Source organism: Hyalella azteca, unplaced genomic scaffold, assembly GCF_000764305.2.
Source record: "Hyalella azteca isolate HAZT.00-mixed unplaced genomic scaffold, Hazt_2.0.2 contig12222, whole genome shotgun sequence".
In the NCBI taxonomy this organism is placed as follows: Eukaryota; Metazoa; Arthropoda; class Malacostraca; order Amphipoda; family Hyalellidae; genus Hyalella; species Hyalella azteca.
Window position 1 is genome coordinate 99156 of NW_025942185.1, and position 27323 is coordinate 126478.

Here is a 27323-nt window from a genome sequence, read left to right on the forward strand (position 1 = left end):
CAGGGTCTGAGCTATTCTCAGACGATGCACACGAAGGTATTTTGAGCAGCCGCTCGAGCAAGGGGGCGGTGCGAACTGCCAAAAAGTCAGCGGCGTGCGGTTGAGTGCTCAGTCGCATCAAGCCGAGTCGAAAGGAGGTAGTAGCCAGCAGCCCTGAGCGGAAAGCCACTTACTTCTTAGGCCTTTCCCTAACTTAAGGTAAAGAATACTGCTGCTGCATTATTAGTGTGCCCGAGTTGTGCTCCAGTGTGGAGTGGTTTCAGGAAGTTTTTTTCATCGGCTTCCCTTGCGGATTTAATCAACTTCTCATCGCTCTCCAAACGCTTAAGTATCAATAAAATATTTCAGTTTATCAAACGACATCTCTTTTTCACAATTCAAAACTTAGAAATAATAATCTGTACAAGTAATATGAATGGCGTATCCATAGCCCTAAAATGGGCAGAACATTGCCCGATCATTCAAATACGTGGCTCTCGCCACCACGCCAATTGGCGATGTACTTCAAACAAAGTACTTCCAATTTGATCAAAATTTTAAGATATGATTGGATTTAGTTGTTATTTTCACTGTCTTGACTTCATTTTTTGCACAAAAACCAAGCAGACGATCTAAATAATACGTACATTTTTAAAACTTAAGTTTGGCTTCCGCTTGGATTTTATTCTCTCTGATGTGCTTTCTTCAAAAGATTTAAGCTTTGTTAGGGGTTCACAGTCCTGAGTAATTGACGCTCACACAAATAAAGCAAAATTGCCTAGCCATATAATGTCATCATGAGGACCTGCTGATCTCATATTAATCTCTTTTATCCACTAATTATCGTAATGGTGCCCAAATAAGAACTAATTTGTATGTTGTAATTTAGATGTTTAAGCTGCCGCATGCAGCGTGGGAGGAGACCTACGCTGGCAAGCAGCCAGGCTGAAATCTAATCTCTTATTGCAGAGCCGGCTTGGCTGGTGACATTTCCACTCAACTACATTTCATAAGCATTCAATAACCAAAATAAATTTCATTCTGACTTCAAGTTTTGTCTGCTATATTTGTGCCCGTATCCGCAGAACCTAACAGTTCTGGGTGAACTGGTACTGAAGGCGACCCGTGAAACCTATTTGCGGTAAAATTTGTAGTTTTTCTGACACGAAATCTTAAATTTAATAATAAATTAATATCAATTTAACATCGTATAATCTAAAAATTTTTATTTTTTCTTATAGCGAAAAATCAAATTTACATTTAATTACTATTACCGAATTCTGCTAATGAATTTTATTAAACTCGCCTAGTAGAGGCATTGGGTTCACTCGGGTGTCTCTTACGTTATTGAATAATTATGATTTCACCTCAATTAAACTAATGCTTTTTCTACGAAAATTTAAAGCTCTTACATTTATCTCATACTGAGGAATAAATAGTTCATGGCGACTTTTAAATCTGTCTAGAAAATCGACCAAAGAGACATTAGTAGAAAAATTAATATTATTAATTAAAAACCCTCGTGCACTAATGAAGACTTTATATTGAATACAATTTTTGAAGACTTTACCCACAATTGATCATCATTGACATAATCTTTAACATACTATTTGGAAATATGCTGCACGGCCTGTGTCTATCATTCGTAATAATTGAACTGATTTTCTCATTCACATGTGGCTGTTGAAACCCCAGTTTTCATCGAAGTTTTCAATGTTCCGCCAAATTCACAATCTTGCTTCATTTTCATTTAGTTATCAGCGGATCATTAGCAATGGAAACTTGATAATCCATCCAAGCCTCTGTGTTTGTATTGCTCTTCTCTTGTAATTGGATTGGAATTTTTTCCAAAAATTCCAATATTTTTTGATCTTGGAATTTTTATTGATCTTGGAATTTTAGCTTGTCTTGGGAGTGCATTCTTCACCGTTGTCATCCGAGCCTTGATGGCCGACGAAAAAATCAATAAATATATATCTGATCCTCACAAACTTTTCGTATATTTGGTTCCTCATCGTATGAACTATTAAAAATTCTATTGACAGAGTAAAAAGCTAGAAAGTTGTGAACTGGTTGAAATCGGCAAGGTTTTTTTGGTGGTTAAGAATCGGCTACAGGCCACCTTTGCATTACTGAACAGCTGCCACCACTACATTGGCATTCTGAAAAGCTGCCACCACCACTAAAAGCTGTCAATTATTAAATATAAAATTCCGATGCAGTAAAGTTTTCTGTGTTTGTGTTTTGCAGACCACAAAAACCGCCGCGATGCCTTTCAAGCCCGCTGCTCAGATCAAGTGCCCGAGGTGTGCGAAGTCGGTGTATGCAGCTGAGGCGAGGAAGGTTGGCGATGATCTCTCTTTCCACAAAGAATGTTTTAAGTGCAGTGAGTATCTCATCCTTCAGTTGATTCCACTTTTGCAAGACTGAAATGTGCAAAAGATTCGATTAATAAAACTCTCAACATAAAACAGAAGAAAAATAGAACCCTTAAGCCCTTTTCGGAACTTTACATTAGATATTTTTCTTGTGGCGTATAAAATATCAAGTGTTACTGTTTTTTATATGTAAGTTTCGTAACTTTTGCAAAGTAATAATACTCAATTTTTATATAAATCTCAGCTCATGAGCAATATGTTTATGTATGCAAGGCATGTGCAACAAGATGCTCGACTCGACCAACCTGAACTGCCACGAGACCGTTCTCTACTGCAAGACCTGCCACGGTCGCAAGTTCGGGCCCAAGGGCTACGGCTTCGGCGGAGGAGCTGCTGGCCTCAGCATGGACACTGGAGCTCATTTGGAGTAAGTCCTTCAAGATAATCTTGTACACTTCAGCATTCTGTATGCCACTATCAATTGCCTCTTTTCTGTGCCTTCTTAATGGCAAATCGTAAGTTCAATCATACATTTAAACTTTCTATACTCAGGGAACACGTCTTTTTAAGTTCAATAGTTAGCATTTCCATTAACTTTATTTATTCTCATTTCCTTTGGGGCCGAAAATTTGATTCTCCACAGTTGAGATTTTTTCAAACTAACATTAGCGGCATAGTAGCCAGTTCAATTCAGTGTCAAACGTAAGCCATAAATCGGCCGTAGGATCTTTCTTAAGCTGACGTAGTCTACCGATTCTAAAGCAAATCAAACGAATAGAAATGAAATTGTTTTTATTTTTTATACTTTTTAATAACTTCAAACAGTAGGTTTTTTTTAGCAGAAAAATTCGTATCTTCTCTACCGTACCATACCAAATTATCTCGTAATTCCGCCATTTTTTCCTTAATTAAGTACTGTCCGTGGCGATACTCGCCCCCCGTGACAAACTCTAAGTATTTTTCTTTACTAACAAACGAAGTGCGTGTCGCGGCTCTCCCATTGGCTGCATTCACATGACGTCACGTGACTGCTTCTAAACAAGGCATTGTGGAACGTGTTGTTCGAGGTCCTCTCTCTCTCTCTCTCTTTCTCCTCCATCTCTCTCTCTCTCTCTCTCTGTCAATTTCTCTATTACTCTTTGTTTGGTTCGACCTTTTATCATCTCCTAAAATTTATTTAAATCCCTCTATTACAGAGGTTAGAGGGCACTCATGAAATACAGTCAAATAGGCAATAATTTGAAAATATGTGAAATTATGAGGAAATATTTTTTTGTTACGCTAGTATGATTATCTTAGTTTCGCGCCAGCTTCTCAATTGGTTCGGTTACATTCATTTATTTACCTAACGTTTATCACGTAATTCTGCTGTACTAAACACGCAGTTTCCACTTTCATTTAATGCGTCTGATTTTGCTGCGGTTTTATTTTGTTTGCGTGCGCACGCTGAACGCGAGTCAGACGTGCTGCTTCTCGAACGCTGCCGCTTCTTTCCTGGGTTTTGATAATTTTAATTTAAACGTTGAGCCTCATTGAATGTTGACCGCCCGTGCAGCAAGGAAGAGTAATCAGTTCTCTTCAACACCGAAAAAGAAAAGTCCTACCGCTTGGGAAGCTGACGCGCCAGCTATCGTTATAAGCTCACTACAAGCGGCAAACCTTGGACTGATTTCTCCCCTTCTCCTCTCCGCAGAAAACAGTAGACTCTCCTCTTCCTCTACTCATTGCTCTTAAATTTAAGATCTTTTTATTCATGGTGAATTCAATACGTTATCACGTTCTCATTAACTTATTCGGTACCGCTTGAGATGCTCAAATGCGGCGTCTAGACGCATGCGACGCCGCGGCTCGTTTGCTACACAGCTACCAACTGTCTCTGTCGGATGGCTTAAATCATTGCTCATTGTGTATTGTTCATTTCATGTCATTGTTAGTGTCGTTGGTGCCTGACTAACTGGCCTTGACTACAGCCACTGCCATTCCACGTAAGACTGTCAGTCTAGGTCACTGCTGCTGCTCTTAATAAATGCTTCCGCAGCTCACTAACCCTGTGGGTGGCAAATGATCTTATTTTAGAAAATTTATGCTCAATTCCATAATTTGGAGAGGAAACGATGCTTTATAATTTACTAAACAAATGAGATGTGTTAACCCGAACATTCATTAATGATCTTATTATGCTAACTTTAACGTTCTCCATCGTTCAGACTCTCACTCCCCGAGCAACAATAAAATTTACGTAGCTAAAGTCGGGTCAAAATAAAACCCTGAACTCGATATGCAAGGGTTTTTGAGACAATAGGAGCTTCTAAGTCAGTTAGCAGAGTCGCGAAAATTCCATTAATTAATCGTTAGATCAAGAAAGCTTTAAAAGAGATCCATGATTTGGTTTCTCTGTCACCCACTACGCTTATTACTTTTAGTTCAGTTCTTTCTGCTCCGCAAGTATGCTATTTTATTTTGCTAATAGACTTAACTATTTTTGCTATGCTACCATACCATATTGAATTCTTTGTGGAATATCTTTTATAAAATATATACCATAGAGAATCTTTGGGTTTCATTGTCAGCCTACAAAGTAGGGTCGCTGCGAGAGCACTCGTAAAGGTTCCAATAATCGAAAGAGGTGGACGCCTCTTTCCCATCCTTCCCTCGTTGTTCTTCCTTTTGCGTCAAACCTTCTAACATTTTTTACATACCGCAATGATCAGTAAGGTGGAAAAGTAACAAATTGTCGCCCTCTCTTCACACTTGAAAGTTACTGTATACCGTCTGACAGCTTCGTTGATACTGTATAATTAATGTAGGTTCACGAGAAGCCCTCTAACCTCTGTACGCCGTTGTAGCTTGGTATCTTCTCATTCTGTTGTCTTTTTCCGTCGTTCTTCCACACTATGGTTAAGAAAGAGAGCGACTTTAACAACTCGTTCCCGGCCTGTCAGTCAGCAATGTCCAAAGTAACTAGTGATGAGAACAGCGATTTCTTTGTTACCTTTCCACCTTCGAGAAGCCCACAGAAAAAAGTTCGGGTGCGGTCATTACTATAACTGATGTGAAAAAATATTATGCATCAAAGAAGCATCTCGAATCCCAGTGTACAACATGACGTTTGATGGAACACACCGGTTAAGGTGCACGATAAATCGTAAATCCTTCGTTTGAGATTAAATGAGACTCATCAGTGTCAGACTCATCTACTTAAGAATTTATCAATTATGCTCTGCATCACTACACGCTTTAGAGTAGCTTGTGTATATGAAAGCTGTGCAGCTCAGCTCCCGACTAAGGTTAATAAATAAGGCAGCGTTGGTGGCATACAACGTACCAGAAAGAAGATGATGACATCCAGCGTAGGAGGAGGAGAAAGTGTAGGTAAATCACATACATATTAATATAGAGCACAGACATTTTAAGCTGGAACGGAACACTTTTTTTAGAAGAAATATAGTTATTTCCGTTAGGAATAAAAAGTATAAATGGATTAAACCAAGGAATCGAAAAGCATTATGTACCGAGTAGCAAGAAGATATCGCTCGCTTGACACAAACGAAACCCCAAAAGAAGATCATATCCCAGTCCATGAGTGAGACACTGTATTGTAGATTTTTAATACAATGTTGATGAGCCCAACATATAAGATCTAAGCCATCAGGATGAGCACGAGACATTGTTGATGAGCCCAACAAATGAGAGCTATGACATCATTATTACCACGAGAAATTGTTGATAAGCTCAGCATATGAGAGCTATGCCATCGTTATGATCACGAGATCACGAGACATCGTTGATGAGCTCAATATATGAGAGCTACATATGACATCGTTATGACCACAAGACATCGTTGATAAGTTCAACATATGAAACTATGGCATCATTATGATCACGATAGATTGTTGATGAGCTCAACATTTGCGAGCTATATCATCAGAACTGCGGTATCACTCATAACAAAAGATTTCTGAAAATACCAACGTCACGGCATTTAAACAGGCAGAAATTTGTTCTTCCCGAACAGATGAAAATAAAATGAAAAAAATGGATCACTGATATAACTTGTAAAGCTTTACTTAATCAACGAGTAACAACAAACAAAAGATTGTTTCGCCTTTTCCTTACATATTCACATTCACTTCAAAAGAAGTTGTGTGCGTTAAACACTGCTTAAACAAATGGCTTAGAATTTCACACCTAAAATTTGAATCGGCTTTGGAGGCAAGTTTCTGAAGGTGGAAAGGAATAGCAAGAAGCGCTGAATTACATTAGGTTTACGAGACCTTATCACATATACTTTTTGAATTGAATAATGAATATATTATAATTACAAAAAAGGTCTCCGAAACCTTATGGAAAAATCTAAGTAATTGTGTGAAAAAACGCCAGGTTTTGTTTTTGATCTGAAATCAAGTCATCAAGAATTTTACATGATATCAAGAAAGAAAGTAAATATTGCGAGTATTTGAGACAAGGACAGCAGCTCGGATGGGTCGACACGCGTGCTGAGTTGCTGCTCCGTGGGCCGTCAAACGGTGAGTGCAGATACCATATTTGGTGTATAAGCCAATTTGTGAACTGTGAATGTTTTCGTGTTCATTTTTAGATAGAATGGATATCAATATGCTTACTAGGCATTACTCTTATGCGTGTGGTAAGATGAGTTAGAAATGTACATCGAGGAGGAAAATACATTGAGGTTGTTTTTCAATAAGAAAAATCGATCATGATTTATATTTTATTAAGGTTCATAGAAGAAGACAGAGCAAAATAAAGCTTCGTCACAATTAATTTCCAAATGTTCCGTATGGTGAGAGTTAGTCTTGGTCTAGCGATGTCTCCATATACGGCATCACATCGCTATACTCAGCACAATATCATACTGAGAAATATGAACATAATTTCATTATTTATTAAGTGACATCTCCGAAGCGGGAAAAATTGACATTGTTAACAGAAATGATGATAATCACTCTTTCAATCGGCAGTTTCCACCATTATTTATGAAGTTATCACGAGTGTGAAGGTCAGTAATCCACAACTCGCTTTTTCGTTGGATGAAGACTAAATTTTCATGGGCGTTCACAAGACAAATACGAGTAGCAATGCGAGATCCTGAGCGAGTTGCACGTCTTTTAGTTTGTCCTTTCAATCATAGGAATCCTGTGATTCAAGAGTCAATCATTTTTGATCAGCTTACATAACTTCGTGTTGAATTTCCATGATGGTTAAACCTTAACTAGTCCAAGGCCTTAGCTGGGGGTGTAACAAGCATTGCTCAGAACTTAGCGTGGCTTAAGACGTTTCCACTTACATATGATTATCTCATATATTTACAACTTTCTTAATGCAAATACGGAGGAATAATAGCACACCACAAGCTTAAATCCCGAAAATTGCGCACGCAGTTTCTTACACCACGCGCTCTATTGCTACTTTCCCCGCCGGTCTGATGACGTTCGCTGTTTAGAGTCAGCGAGTTGCGTGTAGTGTAAACAAGGCACATTAATAGACTCCACAAGTCAACTGGGCTAACGAGAAAACATCTTTGAAAAATATTATAGAAAAATTATTTTTTTCTTATTTTAATATGTTAAAATATCGCAGTGAATGGAGATTACACAGATACAACCTATTAACTCGAGACTGGGAAAAAGAATCTCTTTGTTCATTCAGTTAACACTCCAATTAAAGCGACATAAATAAATTTCACTTAATTATTAGGCTCCATCGTTCGAAATACGATGAAAAATGTGTAAAGTAAAACTACTTAAATAGTAGGCTTAGCTTGATGCGATATATGCGATCAAATATAGAGATCATCAGCAGCTACATTATAATTTTGCAAATTGTTGGTATCGCATGATGAGTAATTACAAGGTTTTCATTTAAGCTGAATAAAAATTGTTGCAAGATCAAAAATTTTATTGCTAAAGCAGGAGTTAAAACCCAACAATAAACGACCAAAAACTATCGTTAGCTTATATATGCTACTGAGGCGATTAAAGTATATAGAAAGAAAGTTCTCTATTACTGAACGATTGTTTCGAGTGCATGCAGTACTAAGTTATGGGAAAAATAATCGTCTTTCCCATGATTAGTTTCATTTCAGAAATATTTCTTTATAACAATACTGATGAGAAAATCACTGAAACTATAGGCATCATGGTAACGTAAATGAATTTCTTGTTTTTCAAGTTTCATACGGAACATGTCCAGATGTGAATTAAATGATGAATAGCTTGGACCTTAAAGCGATTAGCTCGGTACGATGACCCAGGTACGGAACATGGTAGCTAGTTCCCTCTAATGGTTAAACTTGGGACTGATCTCGGCAAAATTGGTACTGAACATGGTTAGATTGGCACGAAACATGACGCGCTTGGCACCTCAATGCATAATGAGTTTGTACTGAATATGGTGGGGTTAGTAAGTATTACTGAACACCGTAAGTATGGGGTTAGTACTGAACACCGTAGTTAGTACATCATGAGGTTAGCACTGAACATCGCTGGGGCTAGCGCTCAACACCATAAAATTAGGACTGAACATGGTGGGGTTAGCACTGAATATGGTGGGGTTAGCTCTGAACATCGCTGGGGTTAGCACTGAACATCGCTGGGGTTAGAGCTCAACACCATAAAATTAGGACTGAACATGGTGGGGTTAGCACTGAATATGGTGGGGTTAGCTCTGAACATCGCTGGGGTTAGTACTGAACATGGTGGGGTTAGCTCTGAACATCGCTGGAGTTAGTACTGAACATGATAGGGTTAGCACTGAACATGAGAAGGGGTTAGCACTGAACATGAGAAGGGGTTAGCACTGAACATAAGAAGGGGTTAGCACTGCAGGTGGTGGCTTTAGCACTGAACTTGATGCTCCCTGCAGCGCCCGCACGGAGGGCTATGGCTTGTCCAACTACAAGCCTCCTAAAGCGCCTCCTGGTGAAGGTTGTCCTCGGTGTGGAGGTCGGGTCTTTGCTGCCGAAGAAATGCTCGCCAAGGGCAAGGTTTGACTGAATTTTTCTCAAATGTTGTGCAATTCATTGTGATATTATGATTACAAATATTATAATTTTAAAATAGAATAAAAAACATAACTAATGACATGTAGTAAATCAAAACCAAAGCAATCAACATACGATATTGCGACTGTCGTATCGCAACGTACGATTTGTTTATTAACGAAGTTATTTGTGTGGGCGCCAGGCCTACCACAGAACTTGCTTCAACTGCAAGAGCTGCCGTAAGCCGCTGGACGCGATGCTGCATTGCGACGGCCCTGATAAGGAAGTCTACTGCAGAGGTGAGATTTAGACTTTTTCAACGATGTATGATGGTTTTGCATTTAAACGGGAAATCTATTTATCCTCACGCTCAATCAAAAAATGGGTAATTCAAGGCAAGATTTCTACAAGTCAATTAATGCGATTCTTTCGCTATATTTAGTTCAGACTTGTGCGGTAATATAGCTATATACATACATAGCTTGTATTGATTACAATCACATGTGAGTGTAATGTGTTTATGAGAGTGTTAATGTAAATGTGAGTGTTATATGTACATAGGAGTAATATGTACACATAAGTATACAATACACATGAGCCAACGTGTCAGCTCGAAGCCTAATTGTCAGTTCGTTGCCCAAGTGTCAACTCGACCATCAGTTAACTTGATCGTCAGACTTGGCGGGTGCCTTCGGCCTTGGGATATTATTTGCGGAAAATTCTCCTGTTCCGCCTCACAAATTTTCTGAACATTTTTCTCCGTGTGGCGCCGGCAGCTCGTACAATATCCCCTCACATGCGATATAAAGTTATTGAAGTCTTTATTTATTAACTAAAGCTTTTAGATTATCTTTTGCAGGATTGTAAAAATATTAAGAAATGAATCATTAAGTTGAGTTTGTTACATTTTAGTAACATTTACCACGATTATGAAAAAAGAATATGCGTGGTGGGGAGGCGGCATGCGTGGAGACTGACGAGGTTGGTAGTAGCGTGGGTGGTGATGTATGTAGCTAGTGTCGTTTGTGGTGAGGTAGTGACGTGGGTGGTGGTATAGCAGTTGATGTCACACAACCACCACAGTTTAATAAAAGATAAGCAGACTCCGGCTGCCATGCTGAGCCATGCCACTTCTGGCTGCATGCCACACCAGAGCCGCTCTGCCACATAAGCACACATTCCGCTCAGAACATCTGTACCGTACGGCACCGGTTCATGCCATTCATACCTCTGTGCAGTACCGGTTCATGCCTCTGTACAGTACCGATTCATGCCTCTGTGCAGTACCGGTTCATACCTCTATTCAGTACAGTTCATGCTTCTGTGCAGTTCCGGTTCTTGGTTCTCTCTAAATATAGCTAAGCTAATTTTCAGAGTAAATAATTAGGGCAAATATAATGACTATACAAAACTCTATGTACACTAAATACGTTCTTTTAAGTTCTACATATTAACCCATACAGACATGAGTAGCGTTTACGAAAACCTTTAGAATTTAATATGAATGAATAATAGTATGGTATCACTTTCACCACAGACAGCATGAACGAACTAACAGAATTTTTCGGATGGGCACAAATATGTGATGAATGCATTTCTCTCTGCCCTTCACACGTGCTGGCTGACTCTGTATAAAATAATATGCTAAATAAATTCTCGTTTCAGCTAGAGGGCTAGAAAGAAATTGGCACAAGCTTCGCCCTGAAAAATGACGAGCCTGCGTCAATATATATTCAAACATCTACTGAACTCAGAGAAACATTCTGAACAGAAGCCTCACGTAAGAGTGGTCGTGATTGGCTGTTGCAGTGGAGCAACATTCTACCGACGCTTCTTATTGGCTCACTAGGCGCCGTTGCTCGCTCTCTTAGTGGGACTGTATTTGGTAGCGCCACCTTACGCATCTCTTGCCCCTGTAAGGTCGAAAGAGTCACTTGTTTCCTCCTTTGATTTATCTTCTGGTTTATACAAGTGGATTTATTCGTTGTTTTCTTATACTTCTTGTTGAGCTTAAAGATTTATCTCTAATTATATCTCAATTTAATGTATCCAGGGTGATCCGAGATACTTAACTCCTGGTTGTGAATTCCGTAGACTTTTATACAACCTCTAAACTTCCCTTTTCAGAAATTATTTGCGCTTTTTTCCATCTTATAAGGTGCAGTAACAAAAAAGTTTAGGAGGAAATTTTATTATCAGTTTTATTTTAGACAATTATCATGCATTTTTTATCAATATTAAATAAATTTTATATGCATCCTAACCTCAAACCTCGACAAATACTACATACTTCAGGATAACCGTTCCTCAAAAATATTGTTTGCAAACTTTAGGCCCTGCTCTTTGTTTTAGGAAATATTCACGAAAATATCCTCCTTGAGTTTCACAAGATGTGCGCTGCCGTTACTATTGCTGCAGACACGTCGGTTCTTGGCGATGGATCAAGTTTTCTATTTAGTTCAGCTAATGATCGCCGTCACCAAAATAAACTTATCAACGCCCATATTACATCTACAACGTTTGATGATTATTCCTTATTATAAACAATCTGATTGCCTTGTTGGCCGCCTCTAACTCCAGTCATAAGGGGCGTGTCTGGGACCGGCACGATTCATCACACTCTTGTAAGGAATAAAATATCTGTGCACATAGACTACCGAGACGTAATATGAGCACAATTATGTACAGTACGAGTCATTGCACTTTAGTATTTGTATTTCATTTATGTTTAAATAACTTGAGACTAGATCAACGGGTTGCTAGAAGAAACTTGAATACTATTCATTTTTTAAGTTCATATTGTCGCAGATGTACGTGAGATGCCTTTTCTCCCGGATTTATGGCAGGACATTTAGGCTTTTTTCTTAAAAGCAGAAATTTGTTACAGATATTTAATATGCAACTGAAGCGAACATTTTTTTTAATTTCATGAATAAACTTTATTATATCGTAATTTCGGTTACCAAAAAAGTGACATTTTCTGCGGTAACCCCGTATTGCGACTTTATATTACTTAGAGGAAGAATTCACTAACTTTCCCAAGGTGCTTCATCGATGGACTACCAACACACATACGTGAGTACAGCGCGCTTGTAGAGAAGCCGTGCCAGAACAGTCTGACCTTATTTGTTTCATCTTAGGTTGCTATGCGCAAAAATTTGGTCCTCAGGGCTACGGTTTCGGCCACGGTGCAGGAACTCTCACCTCAAAGGGCAACGAATTGTAAGTTGCCACTTGGGTGAGGAACAGCGCTCGCTGTCCTACTCTCTAGCATGAGCTCCCTACATGGGCCGGTAACTCCATTGTAGCCGTGGACATGACAGTGTGTCATTCCATCCACCAATTCTTCATGCTTACAATCAACATCATCGATTCTTCATTTCCACAAAAGACAAATTTACTAATGACGACTATCACTAAGCAGCTACGTGATGATCGACCTAAAGATTCATGGCTATTAATTTCTGTCTTCTCAAAATAACTTCTGCTTTCGCTATGGCATATATCTTCAAACTAAACTTGAAATTTGCTTCAAAATTGCCTACATTATTATTAGTTTTTTTCTTTGCTTGAATCCAATTATAACTTTTATCAAGCCAAATTTCAATATAGAGAATGGATGACATCACTCGTTATGCGTTCTTCATAAGAGTGAACGTCGTGTACGGAGCTCAGGCGGGGGAGGACGAGCTTGTGTCGCATGGCTACCACGACCCGCTACGGGGAACTCTACAATTATCGTATTTTTATCCCTCTTTTGTGGCCGTCCGCATCACAGCATTACTAGTCCTGATCAACTGCTTTATCTGTCCTGATCAACAGCTCTTAATGTGTTAATAAACGGCAGGTGACAGAGACTTCGTCAGCATGTCTGTCAGCTCTGCAGTTCCACGTGCTTCTAAATATTAAGGAATGCGCTTCACGACAATAAAATTCACAATGCTGCTAATGAAACTTATAGTAACTAAGATAGCATGATGCAATTACCGCTGGTCTCTTAATTTTGGTTTCATCCAACTTTTGTTTCACGCTCATTTCTTGCCAGAGATTTTTGATCGGCATGACATTTTTGAACAGCCATTTATACGAAAGCAAGATATTCTGCATTTTCCTCAGGTCTGCATGTAATAGATCCTATTTTACAAGCAAGGCTGATCCAGCACGACCTTCTCACTTCGCTTTGAATGAATCATGCATAATTTATTGCCTAAGCATACATCATCAAACACAGCTTTTTGTATGTGTTGTCGCTCAACATGGCGATGCTTACCAGCAGCGTCCTTCATCATGAGATCGCTAAGCTACCTCGCAACCTGCTTCTTCTTCCCTTCCAGTTTGCTACAGCAAGAAGTTCGGACCGAAGGGCTATGGGTTCGGCCATGGGGCAGGCACTCTTCAGTGTGACCCTGATTCGTACGTTGTCACTTGATTTTTTCATCGCAACGAGTGAATTTCATTTCGGCAAGATAAAATAGAAATCAGTTCCTTCAGTTACTTTGATCCTTATTTCATTCTATTGGGAAAGTTTAAAGAAAAACATTTTCCCTCCATGGACTGTCGTATTTACTGTCTTATCTTATCTAATAATTGATTCTTGAATCAGACAGTTATTTTTTTATCTTTTAATTATTTCCTATTTCTTCCTCTCTAGTTCTGGTTCTGTTCGTCCTTGCTGTGGCTCTTAGTTTTACCTGCTTCCGAAGATTTGTTTGTACCGAGTTTTTAATTACATTACATTTATTCATTGATTTCCTAAGGCTGTTTTTAAACGCCTATTTCACTGTATAACAATTATTCCAGCATGTATTGTGAAATTTTTGTAACTAAACTTATATTATTTAAGATACATTTTGTTATAAATCTTACATTAAGTTACATTTTTTTATAAATCTTGTAAATGAAAGGCATAATTAATGTTACGGAGCTCTTGCAAGAGGTACATTATAACTTCCGATATTCAGGCCACACTTCCCCCCACTCTGTTAAGAGCTCAGTAGTGCTGGAAACTCATCTAAAAACTCACGATTTGTATGAGACTTATGTAGAAGACAACCTGTTACCCCAACACTGTAAATAAAATTCGTAAGCGTTTTCACGGGTAAACCATTGGAATGGAGTATAAGCGAACGTTTTGCCACATTAAACATTGTAATGTTGGCTCTGCTGCCCACCCCAGCACACCCATGGTGCGCCCCCACGGCAATCCAGACTTCGTGGTGAAGGCCAAGGATGGCGACCAAGGCTGCCCCCGCTGCGGAGGTGTCGTCTACAGCGCTGAGTGCATGATGGCCAAGGACAGGGTGAGGCCTGCTCATTCAAAGCGTTCCTCTAAATAAAATTTGCATTCTTACACTATTTTGAAATGATCTGAACTGTAAAGAAATTGCAGCACGTGAAGCTACAACGCGAATTGTAACTACGTGATACTTTTGACTTGAATTTGGTTTTGAAAACTTCTAAGTATTAAATCTCATACATAACGAATGAATGGAAAATTTTCCTGTAAAAAGTGAAAAGAATATTATAAATCGCTTGGAATATCGTCATGTACGCCGTTGAAACGTACAAAATTTATAAAAGAAGCTTCATCTCACGTAACTGAGTCATTTTTATTTAAAATTCCACTAAAAGTTTGATGAAAATACGACACATCAATGACCCCATGCAGGGCTTCCACAAGAAGTGCTTCAAGTGCCTAGTGTGCACGCGTCCATTGGACTCGATGACGCACTGCGACGGGGCAGATGGCGAGGTGTACTGCAAGCTCTGCTACGCCAAGAAGTACGGGCCCAAGGGCTACGGCTTCGCTGCTGGTGGTGGTGGCGTCCTTACTGCGGAAAACATCCCGTGAGTTGCATACTGCCGCAAAATTAGCACATTTTAATCACTCTAGCCGGAATTGGTTAAGCCGAGAAATAATGTAGCAAAATAAAACATTTTATATCAAAGCAATCAATAGAGGTATAATTTATTATTTAAGCTATCATTTCAACCTATAGAGAAAGAATTTATTGTTCAGCCTATCATTTCAATCTCTAGAGGTCGAATTCATTATTCAACCTATCGTTTCAAACAATACAGGCCGAATTTATTATTCAGCTTATCATTTTATCTATATTCCAAATTGGAAATTTGACACTCTCTCTCTTTCTTTTCAAAAGTCTGATTTAATTTTTGGTTTTGCTACTTAGGATCACATTTGAACTGCACGGAAGATACTTACATAGTGCTAAACATTTCCTACGCGTTTTCTGGTTCATTACGCCATGAACTTTATTTTTTTTAAACAGCCACTCAAATGTGTTATGGAGTAATTCAGTAAATTATCAGAAAATTATCTGTCTTCATTCTCATGAATATATTTGAGAGAGTGTATGCTACTGTGGTAATGTAGCGCCGTTCTCATAAGGATATCATGAAGCAAAAAAACGAGCACACTGCACAAGTATTTAAAAAAAATTAAGGTGAGTGATGGAATTTGTGAAATTTGATTTGTGATCGTGGGATGAAAATAATACTATCGACGACCGAAATTATAATTACACGGAAAATTCAGAATTATTTATTCGCCAGCGGCGGCGAGATAACGACCACCAAATCAGCGGCTGCGGGTGCCATCGACGTGACTTCGATCAAGGCCGCGCAGGGCGAAGGTTGCCCGCGCTGTGGCGGCAAAGTCTTCATGGCTGAGGAGATCAATGCCAGGGGCAGGGTGAGACTTCTGCATCAAGCAGAAAATATCCTTATAGCCTACGCATATATTTTTATTAAAGATTTATTCTTATTAATTATTTGATGCTACTGGATTTCTTGCACAACTTGCGCTGAATGCCTCAATTAATTGTTATGCTAAAAATATAGATAGAGTTTTTTTTACTTCTAGTATTATTTTACGATAAAATTTTGACCACAGGCGTTCCACAAGCGCTGCTACAACTGCTGCATCTGCCACCGGCCGTTGGATTCCGTGGTTGGCTGCGATTCACCCGATGGTGAAGTTTACTGCAAACTCTGCTACGCTAAGCGTTACGGACCGAAGGGCTACGGCTTTGCCGCTGGCGGTGGCGGTGTCATGGTTGCTGAGAATATTGCGTAAGATTTCTCCCCAATTGCAATGGGTTATTTAAATGTGTTTCTTACTTGCATAGATGTCGTTGAATTAATGACTTAATCCTATGGAAGTATTTTCCTCGTCTTTATGATTCTGAGTTTGCATTGAAATTTTGAATTTACAATTAACGAATTTCAGTCCGTGTGTTTCTTCATATTTCTATGGCCGGGTGACTGTAAATTCTTTCTTGATATTAATTCTTTCTTAATAATGATTCCTTGCCAAATATTTCGATTATTTCAGAATTAAATTTTCCAATGGGGCACAGTGCTTATCTGAAGCAGTTCTCTCTAATCACCAAAAACTTTAATCGCCGTTTGCACAATTGCAGCGGCAACGACGCTCTGCAGGTGCAACAAGTGTCCGACTTCGCGCGCCTCGACGTATCCAAGATACGTGCCAAGGATGGAGAAGGCTGTCCCCGCTGTGGCGGCAAAGTCTTCATGGCTGAGGAAATGCACGCTCGAGGCCGCAGCTTCCACAAGCGCTGCTACAACTGCTGCCACTGCCACAGACCCCTTGACTCAGTGTCGGGCTGTGACTCGCCCGATGGTGAGGTCTACTGCAGACTTTGCTACTCCAAAAAGTACGGCCCAAAGGGATATGGTTTCGCTGCTGGTGGAGGTGGCGTCCTCACTGCAGAGAACATTCCGTGAGTTTGATTCAGGCGATCAGCCTTGCTATAAGGGAGAGAACATAAATCAATTACAAAGTTGTTCAGGAGTAATTAAAACTCCTATTATTGACAGCAATTGATACCACGGAGACCATGATTTTTCGATAATGATTCATTTGGAATAAAGCGGTATTATTTCTTATCCTTAAAGTTCGAAATATATTGTTTCGCTCGGTGAATCTAGACACGCGTTTCATACTCTGTTATGTTGCCCATTTAGCGGTGGAGATCAAGGGCCGAGTGTGAACGTGAATCCGACGTTCGCTGCCATCGACACGACGTGCATCAAGGGCGTCGGGGAAGAAAACTGCCCTCGTTGTGGTGGTAAAGTCTTCTCCGCTGAGGAGAGGCTGTCTGGTGGTGGCATTGTGAGTTCATGTCAAACTATAATAGTAGATGTTACTTTCAACCAACATAAATAACAATATTTCTTATTTTCTAAATTAAAATGAATTATGTAATAAGTATATCGCTCGGAAAATAAATCTTAAAATATTTGTTCAAACAAATTGCACTGCTCTCATTGATTTTATTTTGCTATCTGTGTGATGAAATTGCTTAATGCCGAAATCCCAGTCATTTATCTGCTATCAGCCATTTATGTTTTTCGACAAGAATGGGTCAAAAAAGCACTAAGTTCCTGACTCTCCGTGTCACTTTGAGCTAATTATATAATAAATCTTTAAAAACAGAAATGGCACAAGCGCTGCTACAGCTGCCGTAACTGCCACAGACCTCTGGACTCGATGGTTCTCTGCGATGGTCCAGACGGCGATATCTACTGCAAGCTCTGCTACGCCAAACGCTTCGGTCCGAAGGGCTACGGTTTCGCTGTTGGGCAAGGCGGTGTGCTGGTGCCGGAGAATGTCGAGTGAGTCACGCGGTAGAAAAGTTAGAGGTAAATGTGTGCCCGCGAGATACTGCATCCATGCAAAGTGCTCGTCTGCGTCTATGCATAGTATTGCTTCAATGCATAGTGTGTTGGATCTCTTTCATTTGTTGTTTCCAATAGATGATGAAGCTCGTCGTGATCCAAATATAAGCAATGAGTTAATCTAAATTTATTATTTTTATGCGAAACTATAATTGCAGATGTAATCAAAACGCCTCTCTGATATTTATCTAGTTACGATGACAACGAAGAGGTCGTGGTGAGGTCACAGTACAGCCAGAATGCTGCCGGTGCGTTGGACGTGACTCGCATCCAGGCCAAGGATGGCCAGTCTCGATGCCCTCGCTGTGGAGGCGCTGTCTTCCAGGCCGAGGCTATTCCCGTCAGAGGAAAGGTGAGGCTTCTACAGGCAACAAATTTACTACTAGGCAAGCATAGCCTAAACTTTTGGTGTAATTTCCGTGAAGACGATTTGGAAAGTTTATTATAGATGGGACCTATGAAGAATGCAAGCTAAGCCAGCAAACCTAGCTTTACCCAAATCGATCAGACAACGTCCCCATCACTAAACATAACCATACGTTCATTCTCAGCAATGGCACAAGCCTTGCTACAACTGCTGCGAGTGCCACCGCCCTCTGGACTCGATGACGGGCAACGACGCTCCCGACGGTGAGGTGTACTGCAGACTTTGCTACGCCAAGCGTCACGGCCCTAAGGGCTACGGTTACGGTCACTGCCCCTCCCTCATCTCTCTGGGCACCGCTGATGGCACGCCCATACCGTGAGTGCCTTATCTTCCTTTTAATACACTGATGGAACAATGCTCAGACTTTAATTTTCTATCGCTCTACTTAGTTCTATACATTTTTCAAGTCCTGTCCTAGGGTCTTTCTATGGTAGTTGATGATGGCATCTGTAATACGCCCTATGGACAATGTATAATCGTAGAAATAAGGCGTATGCATTTTTTGATCGTTTTAAAAAGAATAAGCATCATTTTTGCAAAGGATAATTGCAAGCCAAGGTGAAAATATCCATTTGGTAAATCCTAGCTGGAACCTTCGAATTCAATTGAAACATTCGACACCTAATCTATTTCCCAGCGATACATATAACGCCCAACTTCATTTCCTTTTCTCAAGCTTTAAACTTTGCCAAATGTGATGTCACTATTATACATGAACATGTGTTTTTGAAGGATCTGTCACATTGTGACTCATAAACACAATTTTTCTGGTCACCCTACAACATTAGGCTAGTTTTGAATGCATTTGAATTCATATAATAAAGTTTTTAACGAGCTTAATGCTTCTGTGTCTGCAGAACCGACATTCGCCAGTTCGGTTTCGGCCCCAAGATTGCCCAAGGCTGGGTCCCACCAGGAGCCTTCCTTACCCGTGGCTCCCAGGACCGTCTGGACCAAAATGCGCAGCAGCAGACGACTACCGAAGTGTCGAAACAGACGTTGCCTGACGGGTCTCAGGTGACCAGGACCGTCACGCAGGTAATCGAGCCTCCCAGACCACTGCCCATCGGACAACAGATACCCATCCCGCGAGGCTTCAACTCGGTAAGTTTCATCTTCCTCTGTAGAAGCAACCCCTGTGCCTGGAGTCATCCCAACCAGGCAACAACCTAGTCCTGCATGTGTTTTGACACCCTGGCTCTGTGACATTGCACATCACAAAACCTTGACCTGCACACTCAGTGTTATAAAACCGTTGCTTTGAGACATTACAGCCTGGCATCAACCTTATCCAGCACACTGTGTGGCAACTCCCTTGCTCTTTGACATTCCAGACCTGGCAACATTCTTTCCCGATAACACTCCAGCCCGGCAAGAGCCATGTCTTGCACGCACTGTGTTAAAACACTCTTATCGCATAACATTTCAGGCTGTCCTCAACCTTGTCTTCCACTTTCTGTGTTGCAACTCCCTTGCAACATAACATTTCAGCCTGTCCTCAACCTTGTCTTCCACTTTCTGTGTTGCAACTCCCTTGCAACATAACATTTCAGCCTGGCCACAACCTTGTCTTTCACATTCTGTGTCACAACGCCCTTGTCATGTAGCGTTTCAGCCTGTCCACAACCCTGTCTCAGCAATAACACCGAGTCTATCCATGCTAAAATTATTGATGTGACGATACTTTCATCGTATACGTGTCTTTATTCATTCGTTTGTCTATGATATATCAATATTATTAAACTTTTAAAACCTCAATAATAGCAACAATAGGAACAACATCCCTGTCCTTGACCTGCAAGATTGATCATGTGGGTGACAGCAATCGTCATCATATCTTGACTTATTTTTGTTCCTTTTGTGGTGTTTCAAATTGCACGGATGCAGTTCATACAGTTACCACCCAAAGAATTTATTATTTTTTATAAGTAGTCATTATTTTAGTCTGACTCAATGGTACATACAGTGGGGGGAAATAAATATTCGTACACTTGAAAAATCGTATTTTAATGTATGTAAGTACACAAACTTAACAGGAAAAGTGATTTAAATTATGTATAGAGAGTTTTTTGTTGCATTGAGATTTAATTTCTTTTGATAGTATTTTTGAATACTATGCGTCTCTATACATAATTTAAATCACTTTTCCTGTTAAGTTTGTGTACTTACATACATTAAAATACGATTTTTCAAGTGTACGAATATTTATTTCCCCCACTGTAGTTTGTTCAGTACATTAAAATAACGATTTTATCGCTCATCCGCTATACGGAAAATTTTTCAAAGCGCCGGTAATTAACTTAATCAAAGCGCTTTCAATTATCATTCGTTTTGAACTCGGTTTTAGAGACGAAAATCGCTGCTTTGTGCTTTGCTTAAAACCACCTTTTCTGACCATACACTCTGCCAAGGAGCGCTAACATTGCACTAGCTCCTCCACGCGCAACACTAACAAATAATTACCACAGTTAGTCAGGACACTGCTACACCGGAACTCGTCTCCCTCGAAGTAAGTTAATCATCTCTGAGACCTCTGCACAAGACGGCCTGCAATTTTATTCACGCTACATTTTATTTAATGTGAAATGCTAGGCTTAAGAACATTTAATTCTTTAATGCCTCCACATTGCCTTAACCTCAAGCATGAATTAATATAAAACGTTATATATACAGCTGCTACGGATAACTGTGAATCTAAAATTTATTTCTCGACAGTTGAAGCCCATGCCTTGAAATAACAAAATGCTGCCTATTGTGTTATTAACAATCATTTAAGAAAAACCAGGCGTTATTTTAATCACAAACAATGATGCTTATGCTTACTCACAGAACATATGTCCCTTAATCTAACATTGCATCGCTCAGTTTACTTTTTAATTCGCTCAATAATGCAGTATTGCAGTGATGATTAACTGGTCCACGCGGTCACGGGAGGGACAGAGCTGTAAAATAAAGATGAACTTAATAATAGAGATTAATTGAACGACCCCTCCATTGGACCGCTCCCAGGAGCACCCGTGGGGCCTTCCTCTGCATGGAACCCAGCGGAACAATGAGCAGGAAGAAGCACTGCTGTTGTCCCGTCAGCCTCTGCCTCCCCATGAGCTCATTGCGCGTCAGCTTTACAATCAGCAGAAGATGATGAATTCAGAAAACTTCAATCTGCAAATGATGGAAAAACAAAACTTTGATGCTCACATGAAGCGTCAGGGTGAAGGCTCGGCCCATGATCAGGTGATCTGAAGAATATCAGTTCAATGGCAACAATAAGTAATAGCAAGGATGGATATACTATTTCCGAATATAATGAAGTAAATAAAGAAGTTAGACGTTAGAAACCGCATCGTTATATTATCAAGTCAAAAAACACGCCTTAGAAAATCCAAAATTTGAAATCCTGATTCCTACGTTATTGCAACTAACTCTGTGAATAATGAGCGTCATGCCAAGTAATCCATGACATCTAAAATAGACGCATCCTTTGCACGTTTGCGATATTTTTGCAAGGGTACCAAGCTATTCTCTGTTCGTGAACTCTCTGTTGAGGTTCACCAGTACTTTGTCTCGAGAGCAGTTCTCCCACTGAGCTACAAATACTCTTAGGCAGGTACTTTATTTTAAGAAAAATGTTCACAATGTAAACATCGATTTTAGATTCCACTCCTGCGCGTTATTCTCTGCTGGGGTGAAAATACATCACTTGGACCAGCTTACTAATACGTTTATTGTTATCGTCTGGTTCCTAATCAAAAGATATCACTCACCTGCTACTAATCAGATGATTTGACTCACCTTCTGCTAATGAGGTGATGTGTCTTACCTGCGTACTTATTGTATTGTTTTTTACAACTCCTAATTAATCAAGTAAATCATAAGGTGTACAAACAAACTTCACCAAAGGGACTAACTAATCAAAAGATTCGTTTCTCATTTCCAAAGCTTGCTCTTGTCAGCGTGTATAGACTAACCGCTGCAAAAATCAATTGTAACTGACTTTACATTACCATATGTTGTTAATTCAACGCTACCCCGTCGTATGGTTCATAATGCTTAACTGGTTTTTGGACCACGCGGTCACATATTAATTTAGTTCTCCACCATTATCTAACATCCTTCTAAATTCTAAAATTGTCCAAAGGCTTAGTGGATGTTTTTAAGATGATTAAATCGCCATCAACCTTTTAAAGGAAATGCATAATCGGCCATCATCAGGAATATAATTGCACCAACAAGTTTTCTTTTAATTCATTATTGGTTGCCTTTCTAATGGAATGAAGGATGAAAAATTTTCTCCAGCTTCATAGCAGTTACATTCGTATGGTAAATCGGTCCTGATTTATAGTAATAGACAGTTTAAACAGAACTGAATTCACTTAAAACATACTCATTACAATAGTTCATTTAAACTGACTTTCAAAATTTGCAGAACCTTCATTCTGTCTCTAAAAAATGGGAGGCTACCCCAATGCCTTTGAATTTTCATCAGTAGAAACCCATTCTATATTAATGATGAATTTTTTTCTCAGTTAGCACTTCCGTTTAACTCATTTTTGTTTCATCAGTAGAACCCATTCTACATTAATGAGGAAATTTTTTTCTCGGCTAGCACTGCCGTTTAGCTCATTTTTTGATCGTGTCCGTTGCAGGTGAAGACAACCCAGCCCGTACAGCCAGTCGTGGCGGGCGTCCGGATTGATGCCTCAGGCAAGCCCGTCCCGATAGTGTCTGGCGTGGTGTCAGGTGAGAGGGGAGACGAGGAAGCGGTCCTCCTGGATTACTAACTTATTGCTAAATTCATAAAATGGCTTCAATTGCATAGTAGAAGCATGAATATTAGAGAGAACTGATTGCTTGAAATAGAAATACTCGCTTACGTGAAATGCACGTATGACGATCGTCATTGCATTAATGAGGCAAAGAGACTAAACGTATCACCGCTTGCCAGTCATTCATCGTGGTAGTCATTAGTCAAAAGTCGAAGTGTACTGTAGTATTTTGTAGTATATTTTGTAGTATTTAGCTCAATTGAATTTTTCAAATTTCATTTGTGGATTCTTGTGGTGCACAAACCAAATTTCATTGCTAAATCTCTTTTACTTTAAAAATTTGTATAAGAAACATTCGTCTTAGATTTCAAATTTTTTTCAGCTAAACACAAAGCTTAAAGATTGACCTGAACTTATAAGATCACAATTCAACGATTACTCAGGGATTTGTTAAATTAGGCATGCATAGCTTCTCGAAAGATAAAAATAATAATCTTTTATTGAAACAGATCAGTTTGCAGATACCGAATCACAGATTTGTCAAGGAACCATGAATTGAAATTTTTGCCAATATATGATAAATATATTAAAATAATTATAAAATACTGTTTGTCAATGATGATAAATCTTATATAATAACCTTTTATTATATGTTGTGAGATGGCAGGCTATAACAGAGTTGCAATATTTTCTTAAGAGAACCCCCAAACATATATCCGCCCCTGTTCACTTCGGGTTTTCGCATGAATGTTAGGAATCCTCTGTGATGCAATTTTTTCATACTTCATAATTAATCCCATAAGTAGATTTATTCCAAAAGTTGCATTCTGAGACGATTTAACTCCCTACGTCTCCGTTTGAAACGTCCCGTTCGTGTGTCCTTATCATGCCCGACTCGTGCTACCCTGAGACCTGCGCCATATCCTGCACCTCTCGCCCACCTCAACCTCTCAGACGACCGTCGAGTTCCCTGCATGTCGTCGAGTATGCCTGGTGTCACCTAGTCCCAGCTTCATGAATGAAAAGAGTATCTTTCAGAATTCATACCTACTTGAAATAAATAAGAGGGAATAACTGAAGATGACCTCCCGGTTGAGGAAGACCCTGGCTGAACTGCTGTTCCACTTCGTAAAGGTTGTATTCAAAATGGCTCCGATACCTGCAAGACGGACTACAGCAACAAAACACTGCGCTGAAGCGCGGAAAACAAAAAGATAGGCAATAAAATTGGAATCTGATATGGATTTTAGTATTTCATTTGTTAATTTTTATTTCTGATCTGATTTAAATTCTATTAAATTTTATTACGTTTCGAAATTTATTTCGATATATTTGAAGTTCATCGTTAATTTTATTCAGCTTTTTGGTCTTCCTTCCCGTTCATAATGTTCCTATCCTTACATCGCTTTGTTTTTCTCCTTTTTGTACTTATATTTTTACCAATTTTTAAGAATTATTGAGCTCATATTGCGATTCTTTGGATTATTAATATTTTAATTATTTGAAATGAAATACCCTAGCATGCTTTCACAGTTGAGCACATTGGTTCCATTCACCTTGTGTTTCTTTTTTTAACGCTCAAGCTTAGTTTCCTCTGTTTCCTCACTGACAGCCCCAATGCCAGCCGCTGCTGCTGCCACTGCAGGTAATGATGTTCTCGTCACAGAATCAGAAACTCAGAAGCAGGCAACTCAGCAGCTGGTTCAGCAACAACAGCAGCAAGAGGAGGATGAAGATGTAGAAATCGTGTACGAGGAGGTTGAAGAGGGCGATCTGGAGGGGGATGAGGAGGTGGAATACGTCGAGGAGATCATTGAGGAAGAAGAACAGGCTGCAGGACAGACCATCAGTGCTGGACAGACAGGCGGGTCTTCTACCACGTCCACCACTACAGTCAGGGTCGTAAGCCAGGATGGTGGCCAGATCCCAGCCGAGATGTTGCAGAAGATGGCACAAGCCCAGTCCGAATTTTCCCAGCAAGTGTCGAGCAGTTCAAGCGTGCGCATTCAGTCATCTTCATCAACGAGCTTCACGCAACAGTCATTTAGCATGAAGTCTGGCATGATCAGCTCCGAGCTGGATCTTTCTGAAGGGGTTGAAGGAGAGATGGTCTCCGTACAAAATACAGTCGAATCTAACCAACATTAAATCTTGAGTTCGGTTTGATGTACTTAGATTTCTGTCACCCTATTTTTTTCCAGATGAAGATGAAGAATACGAATACGAAGAGGTGGAAGAAGATGAAGAGGAGGAACAGTGATGACCTTGCTTCTCTAACGAAGATGGTTTTTTTTTTTTTTTTTGTTCTTATCAAATTAAATGGTTGTTCCAACAGTTTATGTGCATTTTTTGTGTGGTATGAGAATATTGTTGTTTCTTCGGGCTAGTATATTTTCTCGTAACAATGAAGTTAACCACATCGAATAAGTAATTTCCTCGGAGGTCCAAAAATCGGAACATTTTCTCCCACTCCACTAGACTTGGAATCGTCTCCCTTCCACTCGGCCTGTTGCGCTCCAAGTTTTATTTTATTTTATCGAACGTCGACTGAAAAAAACCAACGATTTCTGCTTCACTGGAAACGGTTCAAATAGTATATTGTTCGTATTCTAAAACACAAACTTTCAGAATATGATTACTATTTGAGATACGATTTCCAGCGGACTACAAATCGTTAACGCCAAGTCCAAGAGCACCGTGAGTTGTGGTCTCCATCTCGTGCGAAGCGAAGCTGACGCATTTTCTGTCTTGAATCTAGCAAATCCAGTACTTTTTTTTAATTTAGCTGTTTGGCTTTTTATCAATAAACGCCACTTGCTTTCGTAAGATGTGTTCCAGCTGTCAGATGCATGCTATCGCTCGCTGACTCCATTATTCTGAGGGACCCGGACGAACGAACGAGCCTCTGGCGAAAATGGGTTTCGTTAGACGAGTCACGTACTCTCTTTACGAAATGTCAACACTGAGACATGTGACCTGTGATGTGTAAACTGGTGCAGGCACAGCAACTATTCCTGTTTTCGCCGCGTATGATCCACTCCTGTACAGTCTAAATTTATACGACCCTATATGTTACCCGCATTTGTAGTGATGCTTCCTTCTCATGTCATGCTTCAAGCCTAATAAAGCGTTGGATTTGTTTATGAAGTTAAAAATTTCAAAAATATAACAATTTGGATTGTTCCTCATCTTAGACTGGGTTAGCCACAGCATCGGGTGAAACGCTGAGTCGTAAAATTTATTTCCATCATTATTTTCTGATTGAATTGCGTCGTATGGGCAGCCATTTCATGACAGAGTCTATTTCAGTTGATGTCGTTAGCAAAGTTAATGAACATTCTAACTGCAGTCTCGCGTCGCTGCACGTCGTGTAAGCTACCATACACGGCGTGCTTACGGCACTGGAATGCCTCCGCCATACTGCGAGTAATGTACCAATTATTTTCCATATTCCCGCTGTGCAGTGTTTGTTCTTCTAAAATATCAGCGGAAAAATGAGAATTGTCAACGTCTTATCTCATAGTAATTGTCCGAACCTAAGTTTAATATGAATGAGATATACTCTATCAATGTTGACATCAGTAATGAGAGCAAAATTTAGAATCCTTGTCAATTCGTTACAATAAAGGATGGAATCTTTCATTATTTTTGTCACCTACAATGCCTAGTATTTTTTATAGGAGTATTTTCTCGTCTCTATTGTATTTTGATGCTGAATTTAAATTAAAGCTGAAATTAAAGCTAGGCGAAGTTTTTTGTTTAATGTGGGATTGATGGCGCTTAGTAATGATGTGATAGCGTGACGTATATGAACCTAGTAAATCACGTAAATTATACATTAACGAGGCAGTTAATAGACAAATATTCCATTCAACATATCAAATGAATTCTATATAAAATATTCCCTTGACGCGATTAATGGTAATATATTTACGTGATTCGTTTGCTTAGCCAGAAATCGCAAATAAACTTGGTAATATTTTAGCTCTCAAAATCTATCTAATTTCAAAGCTTTTTATTTATTTGATGCGATAGCCTGCTTTAAAAAAAAC

General features: G+C 39.6%; 1 protein-coding gene across 4 annotated transcripts; it reads left to right on the top strand.

Moving 5' to 3' along the window:
• Nucleotides 1-62: 62 nt before the first annotated feature.
• On the top strand, nucleotides 63-26911 carry LOC108679169 (muscle LIM protein Mlp84B). Of its 4 annotated transcripts, none has more exons than XM_018167761.2 (18): nucleotides 63-198; nucleotides 2230-2365; nucleotides 2631-2784; nucleotides 9240-9360; nucleotides 9560-9656; nucleotides 12498-12579; nucleotides 14534-14657; nucleotides 15026-15204; nucleotides 15931-16069; nucleotides 16271-16449; nucleotides 16800-17120; nucleotides 17365-17512; nucleotides 17837-18015; nucleotides 18271-18430; nucleotides 18630-18820; nucleotides 19363-19543; nucleotides 23152-23245; nucleotides 24884-26911. In XM_018167761.2, exons 2-18 carry the CDS (start codon nucleotides 2248-2250, stop codon nucleotides 25417-25419), a joined length of 3003 nt encoding a protein of 1000 aa, XP_018023250.1. In that variant the 5' UTR covers nucleotides 63-198; nucleotides 2230-2247; the 3' UTR covers nucleotides 25420-26911. The 4 variants fall into 4 exon arrangements, with proteins under 4 accessions (XP_018023250.1, XP_018023251.1, XP_018023253.1 ...); XM_018167762.1 differs by having other exon boundaries at nucleotides 24938-26911; XM_018167764.1 differs by having other exon boundaries at nucleotides 25473-26911.
• Nucleotides 26912-27323: the final 412 nt, after the last annotated feature.

Excerpts from the sequence above, each read along its gene's own strand:
- LOC108679169 (XM_018167761.2), top strand. The coding sequence starts at position 2,248 with ATGCCTTTCAAGCCCGCTGCTCAGATCAAGTGCCCGAGGTGTGCGAAG. Across the intron at positions 16,070-16,270 it reads AGATCAATGCCAGGGGCAGG|GCGTTCCACAAGCGCTGCTA; the intron begins GTGAGACTTCTG and ends TTTTGACCACAG. Across the intron at positions 18,431-18,629 it reads CTATTCCCGTCAGAGGAAAG|CAATGGCACAAGCCTTGCTA; the intron begins GTGAGGCTTCTA and ends GTTCATTCTCAG.